The sequence below is a fragment of the Bubalus kerabau genome, chromosome 1, assembly GCF_029407905.1.
Source record: "Bubalus kerabau isolate K-KA32 ecotype Philippines breed swamp buffalo chromosome 1, PCC_UOA_SB_1v2, whole genome shotgun sequence".
Taxonomy (NCBI): domain Eukaryota; kingdom Metazoa; phylum Chordata; class Mammalia; order Artiodactyla; family Bovidae; genus Bubalus; species Bubalus kerabau.
In genome coordinates, this window is record NC_073624.1 from 94,568,522 (window position 1) to 94,588,131 (window position 19,610).

The 19,610-nt window shown below is 47.9% G+C and overlaps 1 protein-coding gene across 1 annotated transcript in view; it reads left to right on the top strand.

Annotated features, from left to right (window-relative positions):
• Window positions 1-12,227: 12,227 nt before the first annotated feature.
• ACVR1B (activin A receptor type 1B) overlaps window positions 12,228-19,610 on the top strand; it is a 33,854-nt gene continuing 26,471 nt past the window's right edge. Inside the window, exon 1 of the mRNA XM_055583790.1 lies at window positions 12,228-12,426. Within this exon, the coding sequence (XP_055439765.1) occupies window positions 12,336-12,426 (91 nt within the window). The 5' untranslated portion in view covers window positions 12,228-12,335. The remainder of the gene's footprint in view (window positions 12,427-19,610) is intronic.

Here is a 19,610-nt window from a genome sequence, read left to right on the forward strand (position 1 = left end):
GTCCATAAGCCTGGAGAGACAGGTTATGGTTGCTTACTATAGCTTTAGGGGTGTGTGTGGTTGGCATGTGTGGGGGGTGTGTTTCTGTGCCTTTAGCACTGTGTCAACACACACGCATACACACATATACACACAGGCACACAGGCCCTGGCAGGCTGATGACGCTGCCCTCCTCCCAGCCAGGAATGGGCCCGCCCACTCACAAGAGTCTTCCCAGGAGTGAGCCTGCCCACACCTGCTTGCCTCAGCTGGGAGAGGCTGCTGGAAGGCAGGTCTCTCCACCCCAGCTCATGCTGCATAACCAGGCTGGGACTTCCCAACGGAGGGAGAAACTTCCGGAAGTCTGTGAGGCTGCTGGGACTTTTGGGGATTTTTTTTTCTCTTAAAGAGAGTGGGGAGCCTAAACTTCAGAGCTTGGAGTCTGGGCTCCTTAAAGAAGGGGAGGTTCTGTTATCCCTAAAGGACATCATTCCTGTTGTTCTTCCGGTGTCCCTTTTTTACTTAATATATTTAATTATTTCTCCCCTCATTTAATTATTTTCTGGGTAGTGGTCTTTGATTTTTAAAAGTCCTGCAATCCCCACAGTAAGTGTGGTGGCCTTCTGTCTGTCCTTCTGTCTCATCTCTGTCAGACCATCCCATAGTTTACCTGGGAGATTATCTTTAAGGTCTTGAAGTAAAACCACAACATTTGCGTTAGATCAGTCATTGCCTGGATATTGATCCTATAACTTTCCCCCAAAAGGCAGAGTTTGCACCAAAAACTAAAGACACATTTAGACCCACCTGTTCCCACCTCTACAGAGTTAAGGGTGGGTGGCAAGAGAACATCACATTCTGTCAAGTTCCTCTCAGGTGGTGGGCCAGCTGAGCGGCAGAGACTTCAAACCTATCTTTTTTTATTATTAAAAAAACTTTTAAAATTGAAGTATCATTGATTTATGTTTCAGGTGTATGGCAAAGTGATTCAATTATACATTTTCCTTTTCAGGTTCTTTTCCATTAAAAGTTATTCAGTTCAGTTCAGTTCAGTTCAGTCGCTCAGTCGTGTCCGACTTTTTGCGACCCCATGAATCGCAGCACGCCAGGCCTCCCTGTCCATCACCAACTCCCGGAGTTCACTCAGACTCACGTCCATCGAGTCAGTGATGCCATCCAGCCATCTCATCCTCTGTCGTCCCCTTCTCCTCCTGCCCCCAATCCCTCCCAGCATCAGTCTTTTCCAATGAGTCAACTCTTCGCATGAGGTGGCCAAAGTACTGGAATTTCAGCTTTAGCATCATTCCTTCCAAAGAAATCCCAGGGCTGATCTCCTTCAGAATGGACTGGTTGGATCTCCTTGCAGTCCAAGGGACTCTCAAGAGTCTTCTCCAACACCACAGTTCAAAAGCATCAATTCTTTGGCACTCAGCTTTCTTCACAGTCCAACTCTCACATCCATACATGACCACAGGAAAAACCATAGCCTTGACTAGACGAACCTTTGTTGGCAAAGTAATGTCTCTGCTTTTGAATATGCTATCTAGTTTGGTCATAACTTTCCTTCCAAGGAGTAAGCGTCTTTTAATTTCATGGCTTATTACAGGATATTAAATATAGTTCCCTGCACTGTACAATGTTTTTGTATATATGATACAAACAAACTATACCATAAGTTTGTTTTCTTTGTCTGTGAGTCTATTTCTTAAACATAGATGATTTCTTCTCTTAGTTTATTCTTTATCATCTGTATTCTAAACCCTCAGGCTTATAAGTGATTTTAGAGATCGCTCGGTAAAGCCAACTAGGTAAAAATTGTGGCTGGCGCTGAATGAACAAGGGAGAGAGTTGTAGCAGATGTGGTCTAAGGGTCAAAGGAGGGGGTATATATCATGCAAACTTGTAAGTCATATATTAGTTATCAATTGCTGTTTACCCCACACTGTAGCAGCTTTCAACAGTAATAAACACATATCTCACATAATGTCTGTGGCTCTAGAATTTGGGAGTGGCTTAATGGAGGTTCCAGCCCAGGGTTTTTCATGAGATTTCAGCTATAATACTGATTGGTGCTTCAGTCATCAGAAGGTTTGACTGGGGCTGGAAGACCTACTGAAGCCTGTCTGGAGCAGGAAGCTTCTGCAGCCTTTTCTACTAGAAGCAGAATTAAGGCTCTCTCCCCAACTCTATCAGCCTGACCATCTGCCTCCATCCAGTTGCTCTCTGAAACTCCCATGGCCTGTCCAGGGGGAACAACTTGGAAGCCATCCTAGGAGGCCTGGACACCCCAGTTTTCTCCAGCAGCTGGAAGACCCTGCCATGCCTGTGCCTAGACCCTGCCAAACTGCCAGGGATCAGAGAAGAATGATGTGGGGATGGAAACTCTCGACAGGCAGCTCCCAGCTTCTCACCTGTGGAGAAACCAGCCACGAAGCCTGTCTTTAGAGGACTCAGATGTCCAACCACAGGGCAGACGGACTCCACAGGGAAGTGGACAAGGGGGAGAGAAGCTGCAGGCTCAGGGAGAAAAAGAGCCAGAAAGTGAGGAAACAGGGGGTGGTGGAAGATAGAGCAGAGGCAGGGACCACGGCCAAAATATGTCAATATCATGCTTGTTTTTCCCTCTTGAGGGAATGGTGGGCAGGGCATCCCTGCTGCCTTGAGAACGGGGCACCTGTGCATGCTCCCTGCCCCCACCCAGCCTGGCCCAGGCTCGCAGCAGACACTTAGTAAGAGCACACCAGAGCCGCTGGTTATGTTGATGAGATGACAGGCCCAGCACTCAGTCTGCAAAGTCCAGACTTCTGTCTCTCCCACCCCCCTGGGAATTTCATAAATAAATCCCTGGAACTGTTCCAAGAAGAATTTCAAGGCTTCTCTGCGCGTGCGTGCCTGTGTGTGTGTGTGTGTGTGAGTGTGTTTCCAGAAGCACAAACAATTTTACATGCTGCCTGGTGTGCAAACTCCAAAGCAACTCCTGGGGATGGATGAGGACTCGACATAACAAAGAGAAGGTAGAGGACGGGTCGGGCTGGGCCGGATCGGGCCAGGCAGCCAGCAGTCCACAGCGGAGCCTCTGCAGCTGGCTCCAGGCTAACCGGGCTCACAGACACCCAGCCGCCTGGGGCTCAGGTTGCTTATCCTCCCCTCCCCCGCCTCTAGCTTTGGCTATAATCTCCACTAGGTTTTTGAAAAGTGCTGGGGTCTTAAAATAGCAGGAAGGCACACACACACTCAGACTATAGTGTCAATTCCCGTACCACAGAGTGATAAAAAAGGGGGGAGAGAGGAGCGGGAACTCCAGGGCATCTTCCTGAACAGCGAGCATGGCAAGTGTGAGCTCAGGCCCTGGAAGGGTGGGCACTCGGCCTGAGGAAGGGGATGGATGAACCAGGGGGAGAAGACAAGACAGAGCCCAGGTCTGGGTTTGTGTGTGACAACCTGACAGTCTCATAGTCTTGTTTGGGCAATGTGTGTGTGTGTGTGTGTGTGTGTCTGGAATCATGAAACCGGAGGCGGTGTTGGTGTGACTAGTTTGGCAAGGAGAACGTGGACTTCCCTCCTGGCCTGTGAACTCCGGTTGGGCAAAGAACTAAGAACTGCATCTGAACCATTCCCAAAGTCTAGCCTGGTGCCTGGCACAAACACATTCAAAATATATTCCAGGATGAACAAATGATGGCTGGACCCATGGATTTGCCAGAATATAAAATGATAGGAACAAAGATAATCCAGCTTCAGATGGCAAAATCAGAGCTGGGTGCCCCAAAGTTAGTACATTCTGAACATGAGGAGGGCAGTGGAAGAGGCGGGCTTTTGGTCTGTCTGGGGAAGCAGGGACAGCACACCCAGGAAGGGGAAAGGCTTCCTGGAGGAGGAGGGCTTTGAGCTCCGTCTGAAGGATGGGTAGAATTCCTTGAGCTGGTGTTCTAGCCAGGGCTCCTAGGCTAAGAGAACCAACACACTCAAACCAGTGGAAGTGAGAAAAGAGGATTTCTTGGAAAGATACGTGGGAATCTCAGAGAAACTGAAATGGGAAATGTGGCCAGATCTCTTGGGATCTGACTGAGTATGTGTGGAGGACAGCTTGACTGTTGAGAGTGGCTGCGGCTAGAGGATGTGTGCGCACGAGCACACCTTGCTGACCACCCCCTCCTTCTCCCTGCCTCGGCTCCACTCCACTCTCTTCTCCCAGTACATCTTGATACCACACGGCTTCTAAGTACTACTCTGCAGCTTCTGCCACCATCCAAGTAACTCAGTCTCTATGCCTCCTTGGTTTAAATGCTCAGGAAAGAACAGCTAAACAGCTCAGCCAGTCTATTTACCACTTTCTCTTGGTTCAGATGTCCAACACTGATGCAATCATCGGTGGCCAGACAGCAGACCGTGTACTCATCCAGGAGAAGGGGGTGTAGGCAGGTGAGAGTGATACACCCTTGTGATCCAGGTGGAGAAAAAGAGGGCAGGGGCTGTGTTAGCAGCAGGAGGACAATGAGTTAGGACTTGGCAGGTGTGCCTGAAAGTGTGTAAGAGCGGGGGGGATTGAGGAGGGGCGGGAGCCAGGATGAGAGGGGAGCTGTCAGAACTGGGTGATCTTGGGTGAATTATCTGATCTCTCTGTACCTCAGTTCCCTATCTCTGCAATAGGGTAAACAGTAGCACCACGTCCACTGAGTTTGTGATGATAAATAATTCACAAAAAGGTTTTAGGAGAGTACATGGTCAGTCTCCGTAAACTCTGTTTCTGTGTAGGGGAAGTAAGTCTGGATGAATATTAAGTGCTTGGCATGTAGAGGTCTTGACTGCCAGTTCTGGTTTTGTCCTGGACAAGTCATTGAGATAAACGGACCTTAGTTTTTCCATCTGTACAACAATGGGTGTCACACTAAATAATTTCTAAAAATCCCCTCCAGATTTAGCATGCCATGGTTTTGGCTTGGTGTTATGGGCAATAGGGAGCCTGTGTGTTCTCGGTAAGGCACATGCAACGTGAGAGGGAACACGGGTTTGCACGGGATGCCTGGTGACTGCAGGAAGGGTGACCAGGAGGCAGGGAGGTGACAGGAGTAGCAGAGTGTGTGATATGAAGCTCTGCATGGGCCTTAATCGGGGCATGGAGAAGAAGGGGGCACATATAGACAAAGGCTCAGAGGTCTGCAGCAAAGGAATGACTGGGAGAGCCATCCTGCTTGCCCACTGGGCATGCCCAGATAGAACTGAGGTATGAGTCATCAAGGCCGAGGGCACTGGGCCTGTTTACCCAGGAGGCACTGGGGTGGAACGAGGTCAATGTGAGGCTTATAGTAATCTACAGTCATGCAATGCCTCTGGAGCAGAAAGTGAGGGGGGAAATCCTGGGAGGATTTTCTTCAAGAACAGCGGAGTTCGGCCGCATCCCATGGGGGCCCCCTGAGCACAGACTGCAGCCACTGGCTCTATCAGGTCCTAAATGCTAACTGGGGCCTTTGGAATCCTCAGGCCCACAGCAGTGCCTCTAGCCAGCCTCTCATCCTCAGATGTCAGCCACATCACACTCAAGTGTCTTCCACTGCCTTAGCTGCTCTTCCTCTGCTTCCCTCAACTCCCCGGCCAACCCATTCTCCCACTAGACCCTATATCGCTTCCTCCACCCCTTCAGCCTCCCAACATCCCCACTCTGGCTTCCATCCTAGGATGCTGAGCATTTCTAGAGGAAACTGTAGCATCACAGAGGCTCGTTATGGCCCCAGCATGATGTTTGGCAACTCTTGCTGGGCCCCACTGCTCCTCTGGAGATTAGCTTCCGCTGTCTTATGTGTCTGGACACCATCCTATTCCCCACAGTGGATTTTGCAAATTCTCACTATGCTTTTCAAGCATGTCCTCCATCGTATGCTGTCCTGCCTCCTGTCACATTGACTGAGGACATCTAGGCGACCTTCTCATGCCTATTAACTTTGTTTGACACCCTTCCTCGAACTTCCAGCTACATCACTTTTTCTTCTTCCTGTATCTTTGAACTCTTCCTGGCTCCATTATTGTACTCTAAGTTGCAATCTCTTCCTTCTTCCTAAAGCAGCAAGACACACAGCAAACACTCCTTGACCTCGTATATCCTCTGGAAATTCCTTTTCCTCTCCTTTTCTTCTCTAGTCCAGAAATCTGTATTTTTAGTTTGGATTATTTAGCCCATTCATATTTATTATAATCACAGATGTATTTGAATTTACTTTCACCATCTTATTTTGTGTTTTCTATTTATCTCACCTTAATACTAACCTTTCCACCCACCCTTTCTTGTCTCCTTTTGGATTGCTTATACTTTTTTATTCTGTTTTTTTCCTTCTCTTAACCTGGAAGTTATATAGTCTGTTTCTTTTCTATTAGTGAACGTCTGACAATTCACAAAGTAGGCATGAATTCATATATAACTCACACATTTAAAAAATTTAACCCTCATTTTTGGAAGATATTTTCTATGAGTATATAATTCTAGGTTGTCATTTTTCTCTCGACCCTATTTAGTTATTTTTGGATTTTTTACTACATAGATTATATTTCTTGGAATTTTGTCTGTGAGAATTCCTTGCAACCTGAGTTAAATATGGATTCCTCTAGAGATTATTTGCTCTTTTTTCTTCCAGGTACTACCAAGGGTTCCTACCAGCCCAGCCCCACTGGAGTCTAAATCAGAGTCTAAATAGTGTGTAGTTTTTCAGACCACCCCGGTAGGGTTAATTTGGAATGAAATGAAATCATTCAGGCCAACCTGTGGTTCTGAATTCCCAGGAAAAATTTGCCCCCTTTCTCATTCAGAGCCAAGGTTCAAGTCAGGCAATTTTCCTGGCAGCCCTCTAGAGGAGTGAATAATATCTAGTTTATTCCTTGACCAAGTGTGTTATTATCCCTGTGCGTCTCAGATTTAAGCAGAGGGCGATTTGTTAGACTCTTCCGCCTTGGGCAGGCCTGGGCTGTGTTTTCTGTCTCCTGAATCCTGCTCACCTTCAGAACACGAAAATTCAAAGTCACCTAGCATACCAGTTCTCTCAAGGTGAAAGCCAGCTTTGGTTCTCTGCTTTCCTCACTTTGTTCCTTAGTTTTCTGCTTTATGTTTCACTTTCTTTCTAGTTTACTGAGCATTTTGAGTTGTTTCTTCAGTAGAAGTTTTGCTTAGGGAACCTGGTCTATCATTCTGAAGGAAATACAAATCTCTTTCTCCCATCACTGCCAACTTCTTTTAAAAAACAGATGACACTCAGTCTTTCTAAGCGTTCACTTCCCAGTCACCTGTAGCCTCCTGAAGTTAGGCCTTCACTCCACCTTCCACTGAACTTTCAAGTAAACAGCACAGCAGGACTTCAAGTTATCAAATCCTAGACATTCTTTGGTCCTCAAGTCAATTGATTCCTTCTCAACATTGGAAACTACTGATCTCTTGAAACCCTCTCCTGCCTTGGTTTCCATGATCCTGCTTTTTCCCCACATCTTTTCCCATTTCTCTGACTCTTACTTTTCTGTCTCCTCTTTCCTGTCTGTGTTGCTATACTTTCAGAATTATTGCACACCCTTGAGCTGTTTGAACAACTATGACATTCTGCTGATTTCTAATCCATATCGCCATTGCTCCTACCTATAGGAGGCCCTTCAAACTCAGTATGTCCAGGGACTTGCCTAGTGGTCCAGTGGGTTAAGAATCCACCTTGCAATGCAAGGAACACTGGCTCGATTCCTGGTCAGGGAACTAAGATCCCACATGCCTTGGAGCAACTAAGCCTGCAAACCTCAGCTAGAGAGTCCACGCGCTGCAACAGAAGATCACAAGTGCTGCAACTAAGACCCAAACCAAGGCCTGCCACGGCCAAATAAATAAACAGAAAACAAACTCCGTGTGTCCAATGATGAATTCATTATCTTTCTTCCAAGCTTGCTCTTGCTAATCTGCTGAACGAAGTCACCAAGTAGCCCGTCACCCAAGTCAGATTATGCTGGAAACATGATGGGCACCTCCATTTCTTCCCCACTTCTCACATCCAATCAATCTTGTAGCTTCTACCTCTTTAAAATGTCTTGAATTTATTTTTTCCCCATCTCCATTGCCGCTGCCTAGGGTTAGGTCCTCCTCCTCTTCCTGTCTGAGCTACTGGAATCGCCTCCTCTTTGGTTTCCTCCCCACCAGTCTTGCCTTCCTCCAATCATCTGCACAAAGTTTAAGTTCATCTACTTCAACAAAGTGGTCTTCCTATAACACACATATGATCAATTTACCCCCACCCGCTGCCTAGAACCCTTCCAGGAGTACCAGAGAAAGGGGGACACTTCCAAGTGGACTTCTACATCTGTCTCTCTCTCCCACATTATCTTTCAGCTCCACCACCAGCCCCCCTTCACCCTGCACCCTCTGGTGTGCTGCCGTGCCTAAACATCAAGCAATTTCACCTCAGTGTCTTACTCATACTGCTTCCTCTGCCAGGGATAATTTCTGCCTCCCTCTGCCCCACATAGGCCTGACCAGCCAAGGAACACCCTTAGATCTTCTAGGGGTGAGCTGGAGCATGGTCTCTTTGTGAGATCTTTCCCACCTCCTTAACCCTGCAGAGCTGCACCATTCAAGCCCTCTGGAGCGCCCCTGCTGAACCTTCACGTGTGTGTGGTACAGCAGCACATACAACACGTTGTGTCTTTTCCCTCATGCTCATCTTTATTAGACTGTAAAGTCCATGAGGACAAGGACTATAACTTATCCATGTTTATAAGTTAGGTCATATATATGGTAGGTGCTCAATATGCATTTGCAGAATGGTTGAAGATGAGCTATTGCCTTCTTGGAATGAATGACCCTGCTGCTCACCAAGGCAAACTGTGCTGAATCCCCTAGGAGGTGGAGCGTCTTGGTGTGCCATGACCAAGTCAGCAGCTGTGACACTGGGTGGTCTAATCAGTGGAGCCTGGGGAGTAAGACTTTTTTCTAGAGAAGTAAATCCTGGGAGCTCTGGGCAATTCCATGACAAAGGGACAGAGCAAGGCAGATGAGTAGTTCATAGAATGTGATGTGGGTCCAGTCCTAGGATTCAGGAGGCTTACAGAAATGGACACTTTGCCGAGACCTTCAGGGATGGGAGCAGAACCAAGCTGTGGGAGGGAGCACGGGGAGAGTTGGCCGTCTGACTCTATACAGCTTGGGATGTAAAAGGGAAGGTATATGCATCTTCCGGTAAAGTTTTGACTTGAGATGCTGCAAACTTTCAAGAATAGGGTATGAAGAATATCGCTCACTGCTCCCCATCCTCATCAAGTCTAATTTCCCACCAAGACTAGTCTCTGGAAAAGCATGAGATGCTGTGATGTTGAAGAAGCACAGGATCAGTAAGCTAGAGCTCAACACTTAATTAGACGTAAGCCTGGGCAAGTGGCTTACCTTCCCTAGGTCTCAGTTGCTTCACTGGTAAATTGCACACACCCTGACATGCCTCAACCACTTCACAGGATTATAGTCAAGGTCAAATCACCATCATCACAATAGCTGTTCTTTTTATATCACTTCCTATGTGTCAGAGACTGTGCCAAGTGCTTATAGGTAGTATCTTCATCTATCCTCACAGTATCTCTATGCTGCTGCTGCTGCTAGGTCGCTTCAGTCATGTTCGACTCTGTGCGACCCCATAGACGGCAGCCCACCAGGCTCCCCCGTCCCTGGGATTCTCCAGCTCCATTTTACAGATGAGGGAATCAAGGTTTAGGGAGGTAAAATATCTTGCCCAAGTTAAATTCTCTCAAGTGAGCTAGCATTCGGTCTGTGGACCCAGTCTTACGATTACCTGGGCTGTGCCTTCAGCTATGGACCATCCTTGTAAACCAGGGGTAAAGCAACCACAGGTCCCCTCTGAGACTCCTGGTCTTGCAGCCACAAGACAGCACTTAGCAAGGTGTAGGGGAGGACAGTTCCTCCCCCCTTGGCCTGGTGATGTGCTCCTGAGCGGGTCAGCTTTTCCTTCCCAACCACAAGGGTTGGTGAATGTCCTGTGGTGTAGCGTGTCCCCATTTTTCATGTCTACTCAGAACCCGTGAATGTGATCTTATTCGAAAATAGGAACTTTCGCAGATGCAATCAAGTTACAATGATCTTAACTCATATTGGATTAACTGGTGTCTTTATAAGAGAGAAATTTGGACACAGATGCAGACCCAGAGGGAAGACAGCCATGTGAAGATGGAAGCAGAGATTGAAGCTATGCTTCCCCAAACCAGGGAACACTAAGAATTCAGGGAACTACCAGAAATTAGAAACAAGAACGGACTTTTTTCTAGAGCCTTCAGAGAGAGGATAGGGTTCTGACACCTTGGTTTCAGATGTCAAGCTTCCAGTACTGAGAGAATAAATTTCTGTTCTTTAAGCCACTCAGTTCATGGTGTAATACTTTGAGACAGTCCTAGAAACTAACCTTACACTGTAGGGCTTCCCAGGTAGCATAGTGGTAAAGAATCCACCTGCCAATGCAGGAGATGCAGGTTCAGTTCCTGGATTGGGAAGATCCTCTGCAGGAGGAAATGGAAAACTTACCCAATATTCTTGCCTGGAAAATTCCATGGACAGAGGAGGCTGGTGGACTGCAGTCCATGGGTTTGCAAAGAGTCCCACACGACTGGGTGATGAGCATGCGAGCATGTGAGCATGTTACACTGTGCCCACCACAGCTGGGAATCCTAAAGGGCAGGTGGAACAGAGTTTGGGAGATCAGTGAGATAAAATAGAGGGGAGAGGATGCCCATTTTGGGGGATGAGCACTTATAAGAATATACAGAGGCAGAGCACTATGAAAATAAGGTGTTTGATCATTCACTTACTGACCAATGTGTAGACAGCGCCTCTGTAAAACTTTGCATGTGTGTGTTTGTGTGTGAGTGGTGTCTGGGGTGTCTGCAGTCTAGTTTTTTCTTTATATTAGGAGGGGTATTCTTCAGGTTGGTAACAGCTTTGAAGATGAGGATTCCATTTGAGAAGCTCCACCCTCCCACTCCCACCTTTGGTCATCCTCTCCACCTCTAAATCTCATTTGATGAGACTCTGCTTATGGGGGTTAAAAAGTCTGCCGAAGTTTTCATGCCAGTTAGTAAGAAAACGAGAATTCAAATCCAGAACTCTGGTCCAAAACCCTGTCCTTTTCATGATTTCAAGCTCTTTTTCAAGATAAGAAAAGTGAATAATTTCAAAAAGATAGGAGCAACTCAGTTTACTGTTAATAAGCATTTCCCCCTAAATTTGAAAGTAACAGTAGCTTATTTGCAAAATATTTAGAAAATACTGAAATGTTTAAAGAAAAAGTAAAAAAAAAATTATTCTGGTGATAACTACAGATAATATTGACTAAGTTCCTATCAGTCTTTTTTCCTTGCAGTTATATAGTATCAACAAAATCAGAACAATACTATAAGTAGTTTGTATTTTGCTTTCTCATTTAGCATTATATCATGAACATCTCCTCATGTCATGATTTTTACAAACATAATTTTTAATTAGTAAATAATGTTTCATCGTATGGACGGGGCATAATTTGTTTTCTATACTATTTGTTTCCAGCTGTTACAGCGATGAACAAGCAATAGTTAAGATTTCTCACAAATACCTGTCCTCATCTCTATTATTGCTTGAAGATGGGAGGCTGGGGTATGAACATTTTAAGACATTTGATACATAATGCCAAGTTGTTTACCAAAAGGTTTCTACCTACCAACAGCATGCGAGTGCTTCACGCAGCACCCTCACCAAGACTGAATACTGTCATTAAAAAGCCCTGTACGTTCTAAGAAGGGGGCATCCATGATTCGATCACACAGGTGGCTGTGCGTCCTGCGGATCGCAGGGGGCCACTGGGGCTGGGAGACTAATTAGGAGATGGTTGCGACGATCCTAGTGGGACGTGATGGGTGCTTGAGGCTAAGCAGTAGGCATGAAGGAAAAGGGAACAAGCGCACGGGACTCGTAGAACGTTCTATGCAAGGGATGGGGGTCGGTGCTGATAAGATCACGCCGCGCTGCGGGGGGTGCAGAACTGGGCGGAGGCCGCGTGTGTGGGGCTCGGCCTCCACGCCGTGCTTGGCACTCACGGGTGAGGTTGGCCGAGGCGCGAGCCCCTCCCACCCCTTTAACGGGGACACTCCCCTTTAAGGCGGGTGCCCGCGCGCACCCGGCCCCGCCCTTCGGGGGCGCGCGCGGCGGCCGCGGCGCCGGCTCCGCCGGGAGCGCACGTGCCGGCGCCGGGTAGAGGAGAGGGAGGCGGGAGCCGGGCCGCGGGAGGAGGGGAGGCGCCGGGGCCGCGCGCGCGCGCGCGCGCGCTGGGCGCTGCTGGGCTGCGGCGGCGGCGGCGGCGGCGGTTACTATGGCGGAGTCGGCCGGAGCCTCCTCCTTCTTCCCCCTTGTTGTCCTCCTGCTTGCCGGCAGCGGCGGGTCCGGGCCCCGGGGGATCCAGGGTGAGTCCCGGGGCGGGGGCGGGGGCCGGGATGGAGCGGGCCGGGCGAGGGCGAGGCCTCGCGCCGCGGCCCCTGGCTACAGCGCGCCCCCTCCCCACGCGCACAATATGGCCGGGCGGGGGGCGCGGGGGAGTCGCGGTGACCCCCAACCTGGGTCGGCTTCCCCCGATCCCCGAGGCGCGGCCGCCCCGCCGGGACCGGTCTCACGCCGGGCCCCTGGGGACTCGAGCTCTTTCCCAGGAGGGACTGGATTCGGGGAGCTCTCGAGGGTCGCGCTCCCAGCACCCCCATGTTCCATAGAAGGGAGTGCAGGCTTCCTTCCCCGAGGTTTGGAGATCCACGTTTCTGCCGCTCAGCATGTCCAGGGGCGGGGGTCTTCATTCCCTCCCTCCAGATGCTCCAGCGGGGAGTGTGGAGGGGGGGCGCCTTTTCTCCCGCCAAGATTATGGGGCTTCGGCAATGGGGTCTTTGCTTCTCCGAGGTATCCTGACGTTGAGAGCCCTTGCGCACCATAGATAAAAGGGGAAGGGGGTCTTCAACCTTTCCGTCTGCTCCCTCCTGCAGTTGGGGTGCTTCTTCCCCTCCCTCGCCTTCCTCCCTTTCGTTCTGGGAAAGCGAGTCACATTTCCCCCTCGGGCAGTCCCTTGAGTTCAGTGGGGCCAAACCCCCACCTCCAGTCCACATGCCCCGGGGAAGCTCGGTGGAGGAAATGGGACGAACAGGCCCCTATCTGGAGCTTGGCTTTGGAATCTCTCTAACCCTGGGAAACCTAGTTCCAGAGCGGTTAATCTGCGTCTAGGTGTATTTGCTTTCTCCCTCGCCACTCCCACCCCACCTCAGGGGGTCCATTCTGTTGGTCACTTTGTGGATGCTTTTCAGGTGACATCCTTGAACCTGCCTCCCACCCCCAAGATTATTTAAAGACCCCACCACCAGACCAGCTCTTGGCCCTTGGTCAGGATTTATTTACCTTCCCACACCAGCCGTCTTCCCAGCCCTTCCCCCTACGTCCTCCCCCACCCTTGCACACCCCTCACCTTCCAACTCCCACAGCCTTCTGCTCCCTGGTAGCACCCCCCATCCTTCTCACTACCAAAGTGGTACCTTTCTGTGGGACATTCAGTTGGGTGTCTCGTTTGTGAGGCTTTACGGGCTTGAGGAATGCAGATGAAACCCTAAAATATTTAAGGGAGTCGTCTCAACCCTGTGCTGGCATTGGGGTAGCAGATGAAGGTTATATTTGGCCTTTATATTGGAGTGATTATTGACCCACAGTTGGATCCAGGAGAGACAGTCAGGACTGTGTTTGCTCCCGATGTACAAAGCCTGCTGCTCTGACTTCTCAGCAGCCCCTAACCTTCTAGCACTGGGAGATCAAGTTGTGTTCTGTGGCTCTCTTCTCTCCACCAAAAAATAATGGTTCTCAGGTGGGTTCAGGCTTCTTTCAGAAATGAGACAATCAACCAAAGACATGATCCCATTTTGGCATCTCACAAACAAGTTCATTCCCTCCAGCCTTGGTGTTTGTTTCCAGTGGTGCAGCCTGTGTGGTGGGGTCTTTGTTCACTGGTTAATGCTTCTGCTAAGGCTGTCGTGTGTGTTCCTGGATCTCACTGCTCTGTGGCATAGGTAACGCGCTGTGGGGTCTGATAGATGTGGTGAAGGTATGTGAACACAGCCTGACATTCGTGGTAAGTTAATGGTTTTCATGAATAATGTATGCTGGGCCTTATTTTTGGGCCATGTTTTTGGAGTGTGTATCATGATGTTATTTCTCTAGTAGGGTAGCAAATAAGGAGATTCAGCCTTCAGGTTTGTCATTTTACATGTGTATGACTAAATCTGTAAATTCCTTCCTTAGGAATTTTTATCCTGTTGCTAATATATCTGAGATTCTTAACAGCCATTTCCCTGTTGGTTTGGTGTAATGTCTGGTGGGATATTTCTTGTTGTCATGAGCTAGTTAAGAACGTTTAATTGATGATCCAACTGGTTCTGAATGGGGCAGGTTCATTTTTTTTTGGTAACCTTCCTGAAATGGATGTTTGTTGGGGTGAGGATGGGTGGGCATAGTAGGGAGTTGGTTTCTTTTTTTGGTTAATTGGAAATTAGGTTGTGTATCCAGCAAACATTCTCGAAGGCCTTCAGACTTGGCCAGACACTACGGTTTTTTCCGGGACACATCTCGTTGCCAATAGTGCATGCTACAGAGACCACTGTTGCAAAAGGCTTAAAGTGAAGCATCAGTTCTGGGAACATAGAGGCTGTGAGATAACTAGAAGTTGATTGCTGTCCTCCCCACGCTTCCTCTGTCGTGCTCCCCTAGGTGGGCCGGGAGGAGCAGCAGGGCCAGGCAGCCCTGATGCCTGTGAAGGCAGGATGTGAGGACAGCAAGGAATAGGTGTCTGTTAAATAGTGAACTAGCAGCGACTTAGTAAAAGGCCAGTGGTACAGAGCGCGAGTTCCAGGTTATAAACTGCATCCATTTAATAGGTGGACCACATTCTAAGGCCTACCTTTGGCATTGTCACTTTAGTATTTAAAAATGTGAAGCTGAATTAGTAGCAGGAGAACATGACATTCATTGTCTTAAGACAAAAGCTGCAAGGGAGACATTTGAGGTTCTGATGGGAATATTTTGAATTTCTGTGATTAAACCAAAAATTTAATCTCAGGCCAAGTCTTATACTTCTGTTGAGTGGACATGAGTTTGAAATACAGCAGAAGTGAACTCTTGTAGAGAAAAAGAGAATCTCCGATGAGTTTTGTTAAGACCTCCTGGAACAGATGTGATTAACACAATAAAATGGCTACCCTGGTTAAAGGTTAGAGCCAGGTGGGGGGAGGAGGCCGCTCTCCAGCCCCAGAACTTTGCTCCCTGACAGGTTGTCCTTGAGTAAGGCACTTCACCTTTCTGTGACTGCCTCAGTTTTGCCTCCATGAAGTCAGGAACTGGTCTGTGTCTCTCTTATTGGGACATTTGTGAGACTGTCTTACTGACAGCCAGTTGGCTGGGTGGTATTTTTAGACACAGTTTCTGACTTCAGTGAACAGGCAATGTTGGGTTACTTTTTATCTTATGGGGCAGAGAGTAGCTCCTGGGATTGAGAGAAGCAACACATGTCACACTGTGGTTAATTTGTTCTCTGTTGCATTTTTTTGTGGACCCCTTTCAGATTTCCTCAAGTTCATTTCTGTCTCTTGACAAGCCCTCACATCCTAGACCTGGCAGCATACCTGTGCTAATCAAAGACAGTCTGGAGGGAGTGACCTGCTTTAGGCTTTATTGGTTTGGCAACGTTTTCATTCTTACGCAACTCTGGGTATGTTTATGGCACTATGTAAATGTTACATAAGAACATGGAGGCAGAGAGGTGGCCGGAATGGTGCCTGTGAACACAGGAAGGTTAGACTGAGGACTTCATCCGAAAGGACCTTGGAAATCTGCAGTCAGTAAAAGAAGAAGCTGCACTTGGTTTTCCTCTAAAAACCTTTTTAGATGATTGTGTCTTTCAGGTGGACTGCTGTGTTATAAATAGGTTTATTCGCCACCGGTGAGCTAATTGTAACCTTGCTACCAAAATATGAATCAGGAGACAAGGAGACGATGAGGCGCGCTGCTTCTTCCAGCGTGGCCTGTTGAAGCTGCTTGTTGCATTTTGGAACAGGAGTTGAATTGCGTTGCAGCCTCAGCCTGTTCTCATAATAACTCAGGAGCACAGGGTGTTGAGGTGGAATGGAATTCTCAGGCCGCGGTGCTTGAAATCGTCTTTATTTTTGAAGGTTAAATTAGAATACTGAAGTGGCGCTTTTGTTTTAATTTTGAAATCCGTATTGTTTACGGTTCAGTCTTTGCTCAGAGCCGCGGTGAACATTAATTCTGGAATTCCGCCTCTTTGTCTCGAGCCCTTGTGCTATTTGTCTGTTACAGCAGGAGTTGATGTAAGAGGGTCTTACCTCATTTTCCTCTGTGTGTTCACGAGGAGAAAATCCTGGAGTCCTCTTGCTCATCAGCCCCCTCTGATGCTGAAAGTGCTGAGGGCCTCTGGAGCCCATCAGTTCCACCTGGCCTGGGAGTGCCCAGACCTTTGAAAGATCCGAGCAGGCAGTCCCCTACAGGCTGTCACTCTGCAGGGGGCCTCATGGCCCGCTGGAGTCCCCTGTCCCGCCTCTCGGGTTTGCTGTCCTCAGCTTCTCTGCCTCATACATGGTTCAGCCTGCAGCTGGGCCTGGACGCAGCATCTCTGGTCTCGCCTGTTCTCTCTGCCCTCCAGCTTCTCAGTCGTGGGTAAATACCATTCCTAGTGTAGCTTTCTTCTTCCTCTGTAGTCTTGGTCCACCAGCCTCCCTGGCAGTCTTACCTGCTTGCAGGGCATCTCACACGGTGCCACCTCAGGCAGCTGTGGTGTTCTTTTTGGCTTTTTTCTCTCTGCATTTAGTCTGAAGCCTCATTTGTCTTGCTAAATATTTTGAATTTAACATAATGAAAGTAACTGCCTTTCCCTTTAAAGTATCAATCACTCTAATATTTACACAATTACATATAGGAGGTTTCTTTATTCATTTAGTTGGGTGTGTGCCTGGAATGCTTCTTGGCACGAGGAGGCCACAGGGAACAAGAGGGACAAAAATCCCTAACTCCTCATGGAACTTATGATTGCAGAGGCTCAGACTGAAAATAAATGAGTAAACACGGTTATCAGTCATGAGTGCTGTGAAGGAAATAAAACAGGATGGTGTGCCGGAGTGCGCCGGGGGCTGCCACGGCACAGCCCTGTCCACGTCATTGTTCGATCTGTAAAATGGGGCTAACGCAGTCAAGTGGCCTTATTTTCGGTAACTGTTCTGTGAAGCCCAGTTGAACACTGGGTTAGCAAATCCTGGGCCGTTGCTGCTGCTGGTTGCAGTGCTTTCATCGGCTGGTCAGCACATCACCTTACGTTGTTTGTGATTCTGTTTAAAGACAAATTATTTAATATATATGGTTGATTCATTAAAGTTGAGCTCAGGGCCCACAGCACTATAATGCCTTCCTGAATGAGGCTTGTTCAGTGTATGTATTTTCTCTAAGGCATGTCACTGTCTTCTCGAACCTGGGGACACTAGACACTGTCTCCGCACTACTCTTGGGGCCGTTTTAAAGTGAAATCACCAGCATAAACCACAAAAAGACAGAAAGCTTGGCACTGAACATACCATGAGAAGAACACATATTAACAGTATGAGGGCTGAAACAAGCCAGAGCGTTCTTACTCAACCTCCGTGGGAACGTGTGTGCCAGGTGACTCAAATTTGTCACCCCTCTGTGCTCACCTGTGAGTGACCATGAACACTGAGAGTATTGATTTTGGGGTTACAAATAAATTTTAGCAAGTGGACAGATTCACAAATACGGATCCATGAAGGATGAAAATGGACGGTATTTTGTTCAAGCAGTGCAATGATTGTGGCAGAGAGAAAATCCTTCCTGTGGAGTTCCCAGGCTCCTAGATGGTTTCACTGTACCAGTGTAATGTATACAGTTATAAGTCCTGTTTCTAGCCTGTGAATAAACAGGTATATATATATACATATATTGAGAACTGCTGTGGTGATCTAAAGGTTCCTGTAACACAGGCACTGTTCTGGTGCAGAGATACACCAGTAAGTAAAAGGAGAGGAAATGCTTACCCTCATGAAGCTCACCTTCTGGCAGGTGAAGTAGATGATAAAGAAACAAAGTACAAGCTGATTTTGTCCACCACAGTCCTCCCCACTGCTCCCTTCTGCCCATGATTTCCAGCCTTAGGTATACACACACCGGTTCTCAGTTACTCAGATATGAATGAAGGTGGTACAGTTGACCCTTGAGCAACGCGGTTTGAACTGCATGGGTCCACTTATACATGGGTGGGTTTTTTTTTTTTTTTTTTTCAGTAAATACTAGAGTGCAGTACTATGTAGTACAAGGTTGGCAGAATTCACGGATGCGGAACTGCAGATCTAGTGGGGTGATTGTTGAGTTATCCGTGGGTTTTTGACTCGAGCGGTCAGTTCCCCTAACCCCTGAGTTGTTCAAGGGTCAACTGTATTGTGAAGGGTTTAAATCAGTTGACCTTCAGATGGGCACACTGTCATGGTGGACCTGACCTAATCAAGCTGGCCCTTTGAATGCAGAGCATTTTCTAGCTGATTGCAGAAGAGGAAGGCAGTGATGCCCCAACTAGCTTGGGAGAAAGTAAACATTCACATGTGAACTGCCCATGGGAGCCGCGTGACCAGGAATTGCAGGCCAGCTTTAGGAGTGGAGTGGTCCCTGGCCATCAGCGAGTAGGGCAGTTGGGGGGCCTTATAGTCCTTCATCCACAGGTCATTGAAGTTTGCCAGCAATGAGTGAGATTGAAAGAGGTCCCAGCCCTAGATGAGAAAGCCCCAGCCAATATCAGTCAGGCTGTGCCTGGACTTCTGACCTACAGAAACTGAAATAGTAAATAGGTATTGCTTTTTAAAATGCATGTGGGGTGAGTCAGATGGTTATATGAGGAGAAGGAAAATAGGATTGAGGGATAAACACACTCGCCAAGATAGGCTTGAGGCTCCTTGAGACTGGGTCACCCTGCCATCCCGTGGATGGACTTACATGTGGAAAGAAGTCCTGAGACCACATGTGGCTTTCAGCTGCTCCCTGTTACCTTTTCCTAGACATTGTGAGGTTTGGAGGAGAGAGAAGATTGTGGATGCTTTAAATGATTTTGATATGTTGAGGAATTTGTGACTTGAGGGATTTTTATTTTTTTAAAAAGTATTCTTTGTGTTGAGCGCCTCTGTCCCCAGATCGTCATGTATTGTCTTGGTGTACATTTGCACATTACTTTCTACACTTGCTGTAGATAAATTCAGATTCAATCAGTATTCTTTCTTAACATCTCCCTAGATGTTAGGAAGCACTCCTCAAGCTCCTCAAGGTCAGTGTTGAGGGGGACACTGAGGAAAGAATCTGTCTGTCCTTGCCATTAAGAAGTTTGCGCACAGATTGACTTCTGCTTGTTAGAGCAAATGACTTCTGCTTGTTAGAGCAACCATAAAACCACCCAGAGCGCAGCCCCTTCTCATTCACTAGGATGACAGCAATAATAAAACCCTCAGATTTCCTGAGTGTGCGCCATCTACTCAAGTGTAATACTGGGCGTTTGTGCTGCCTTGCT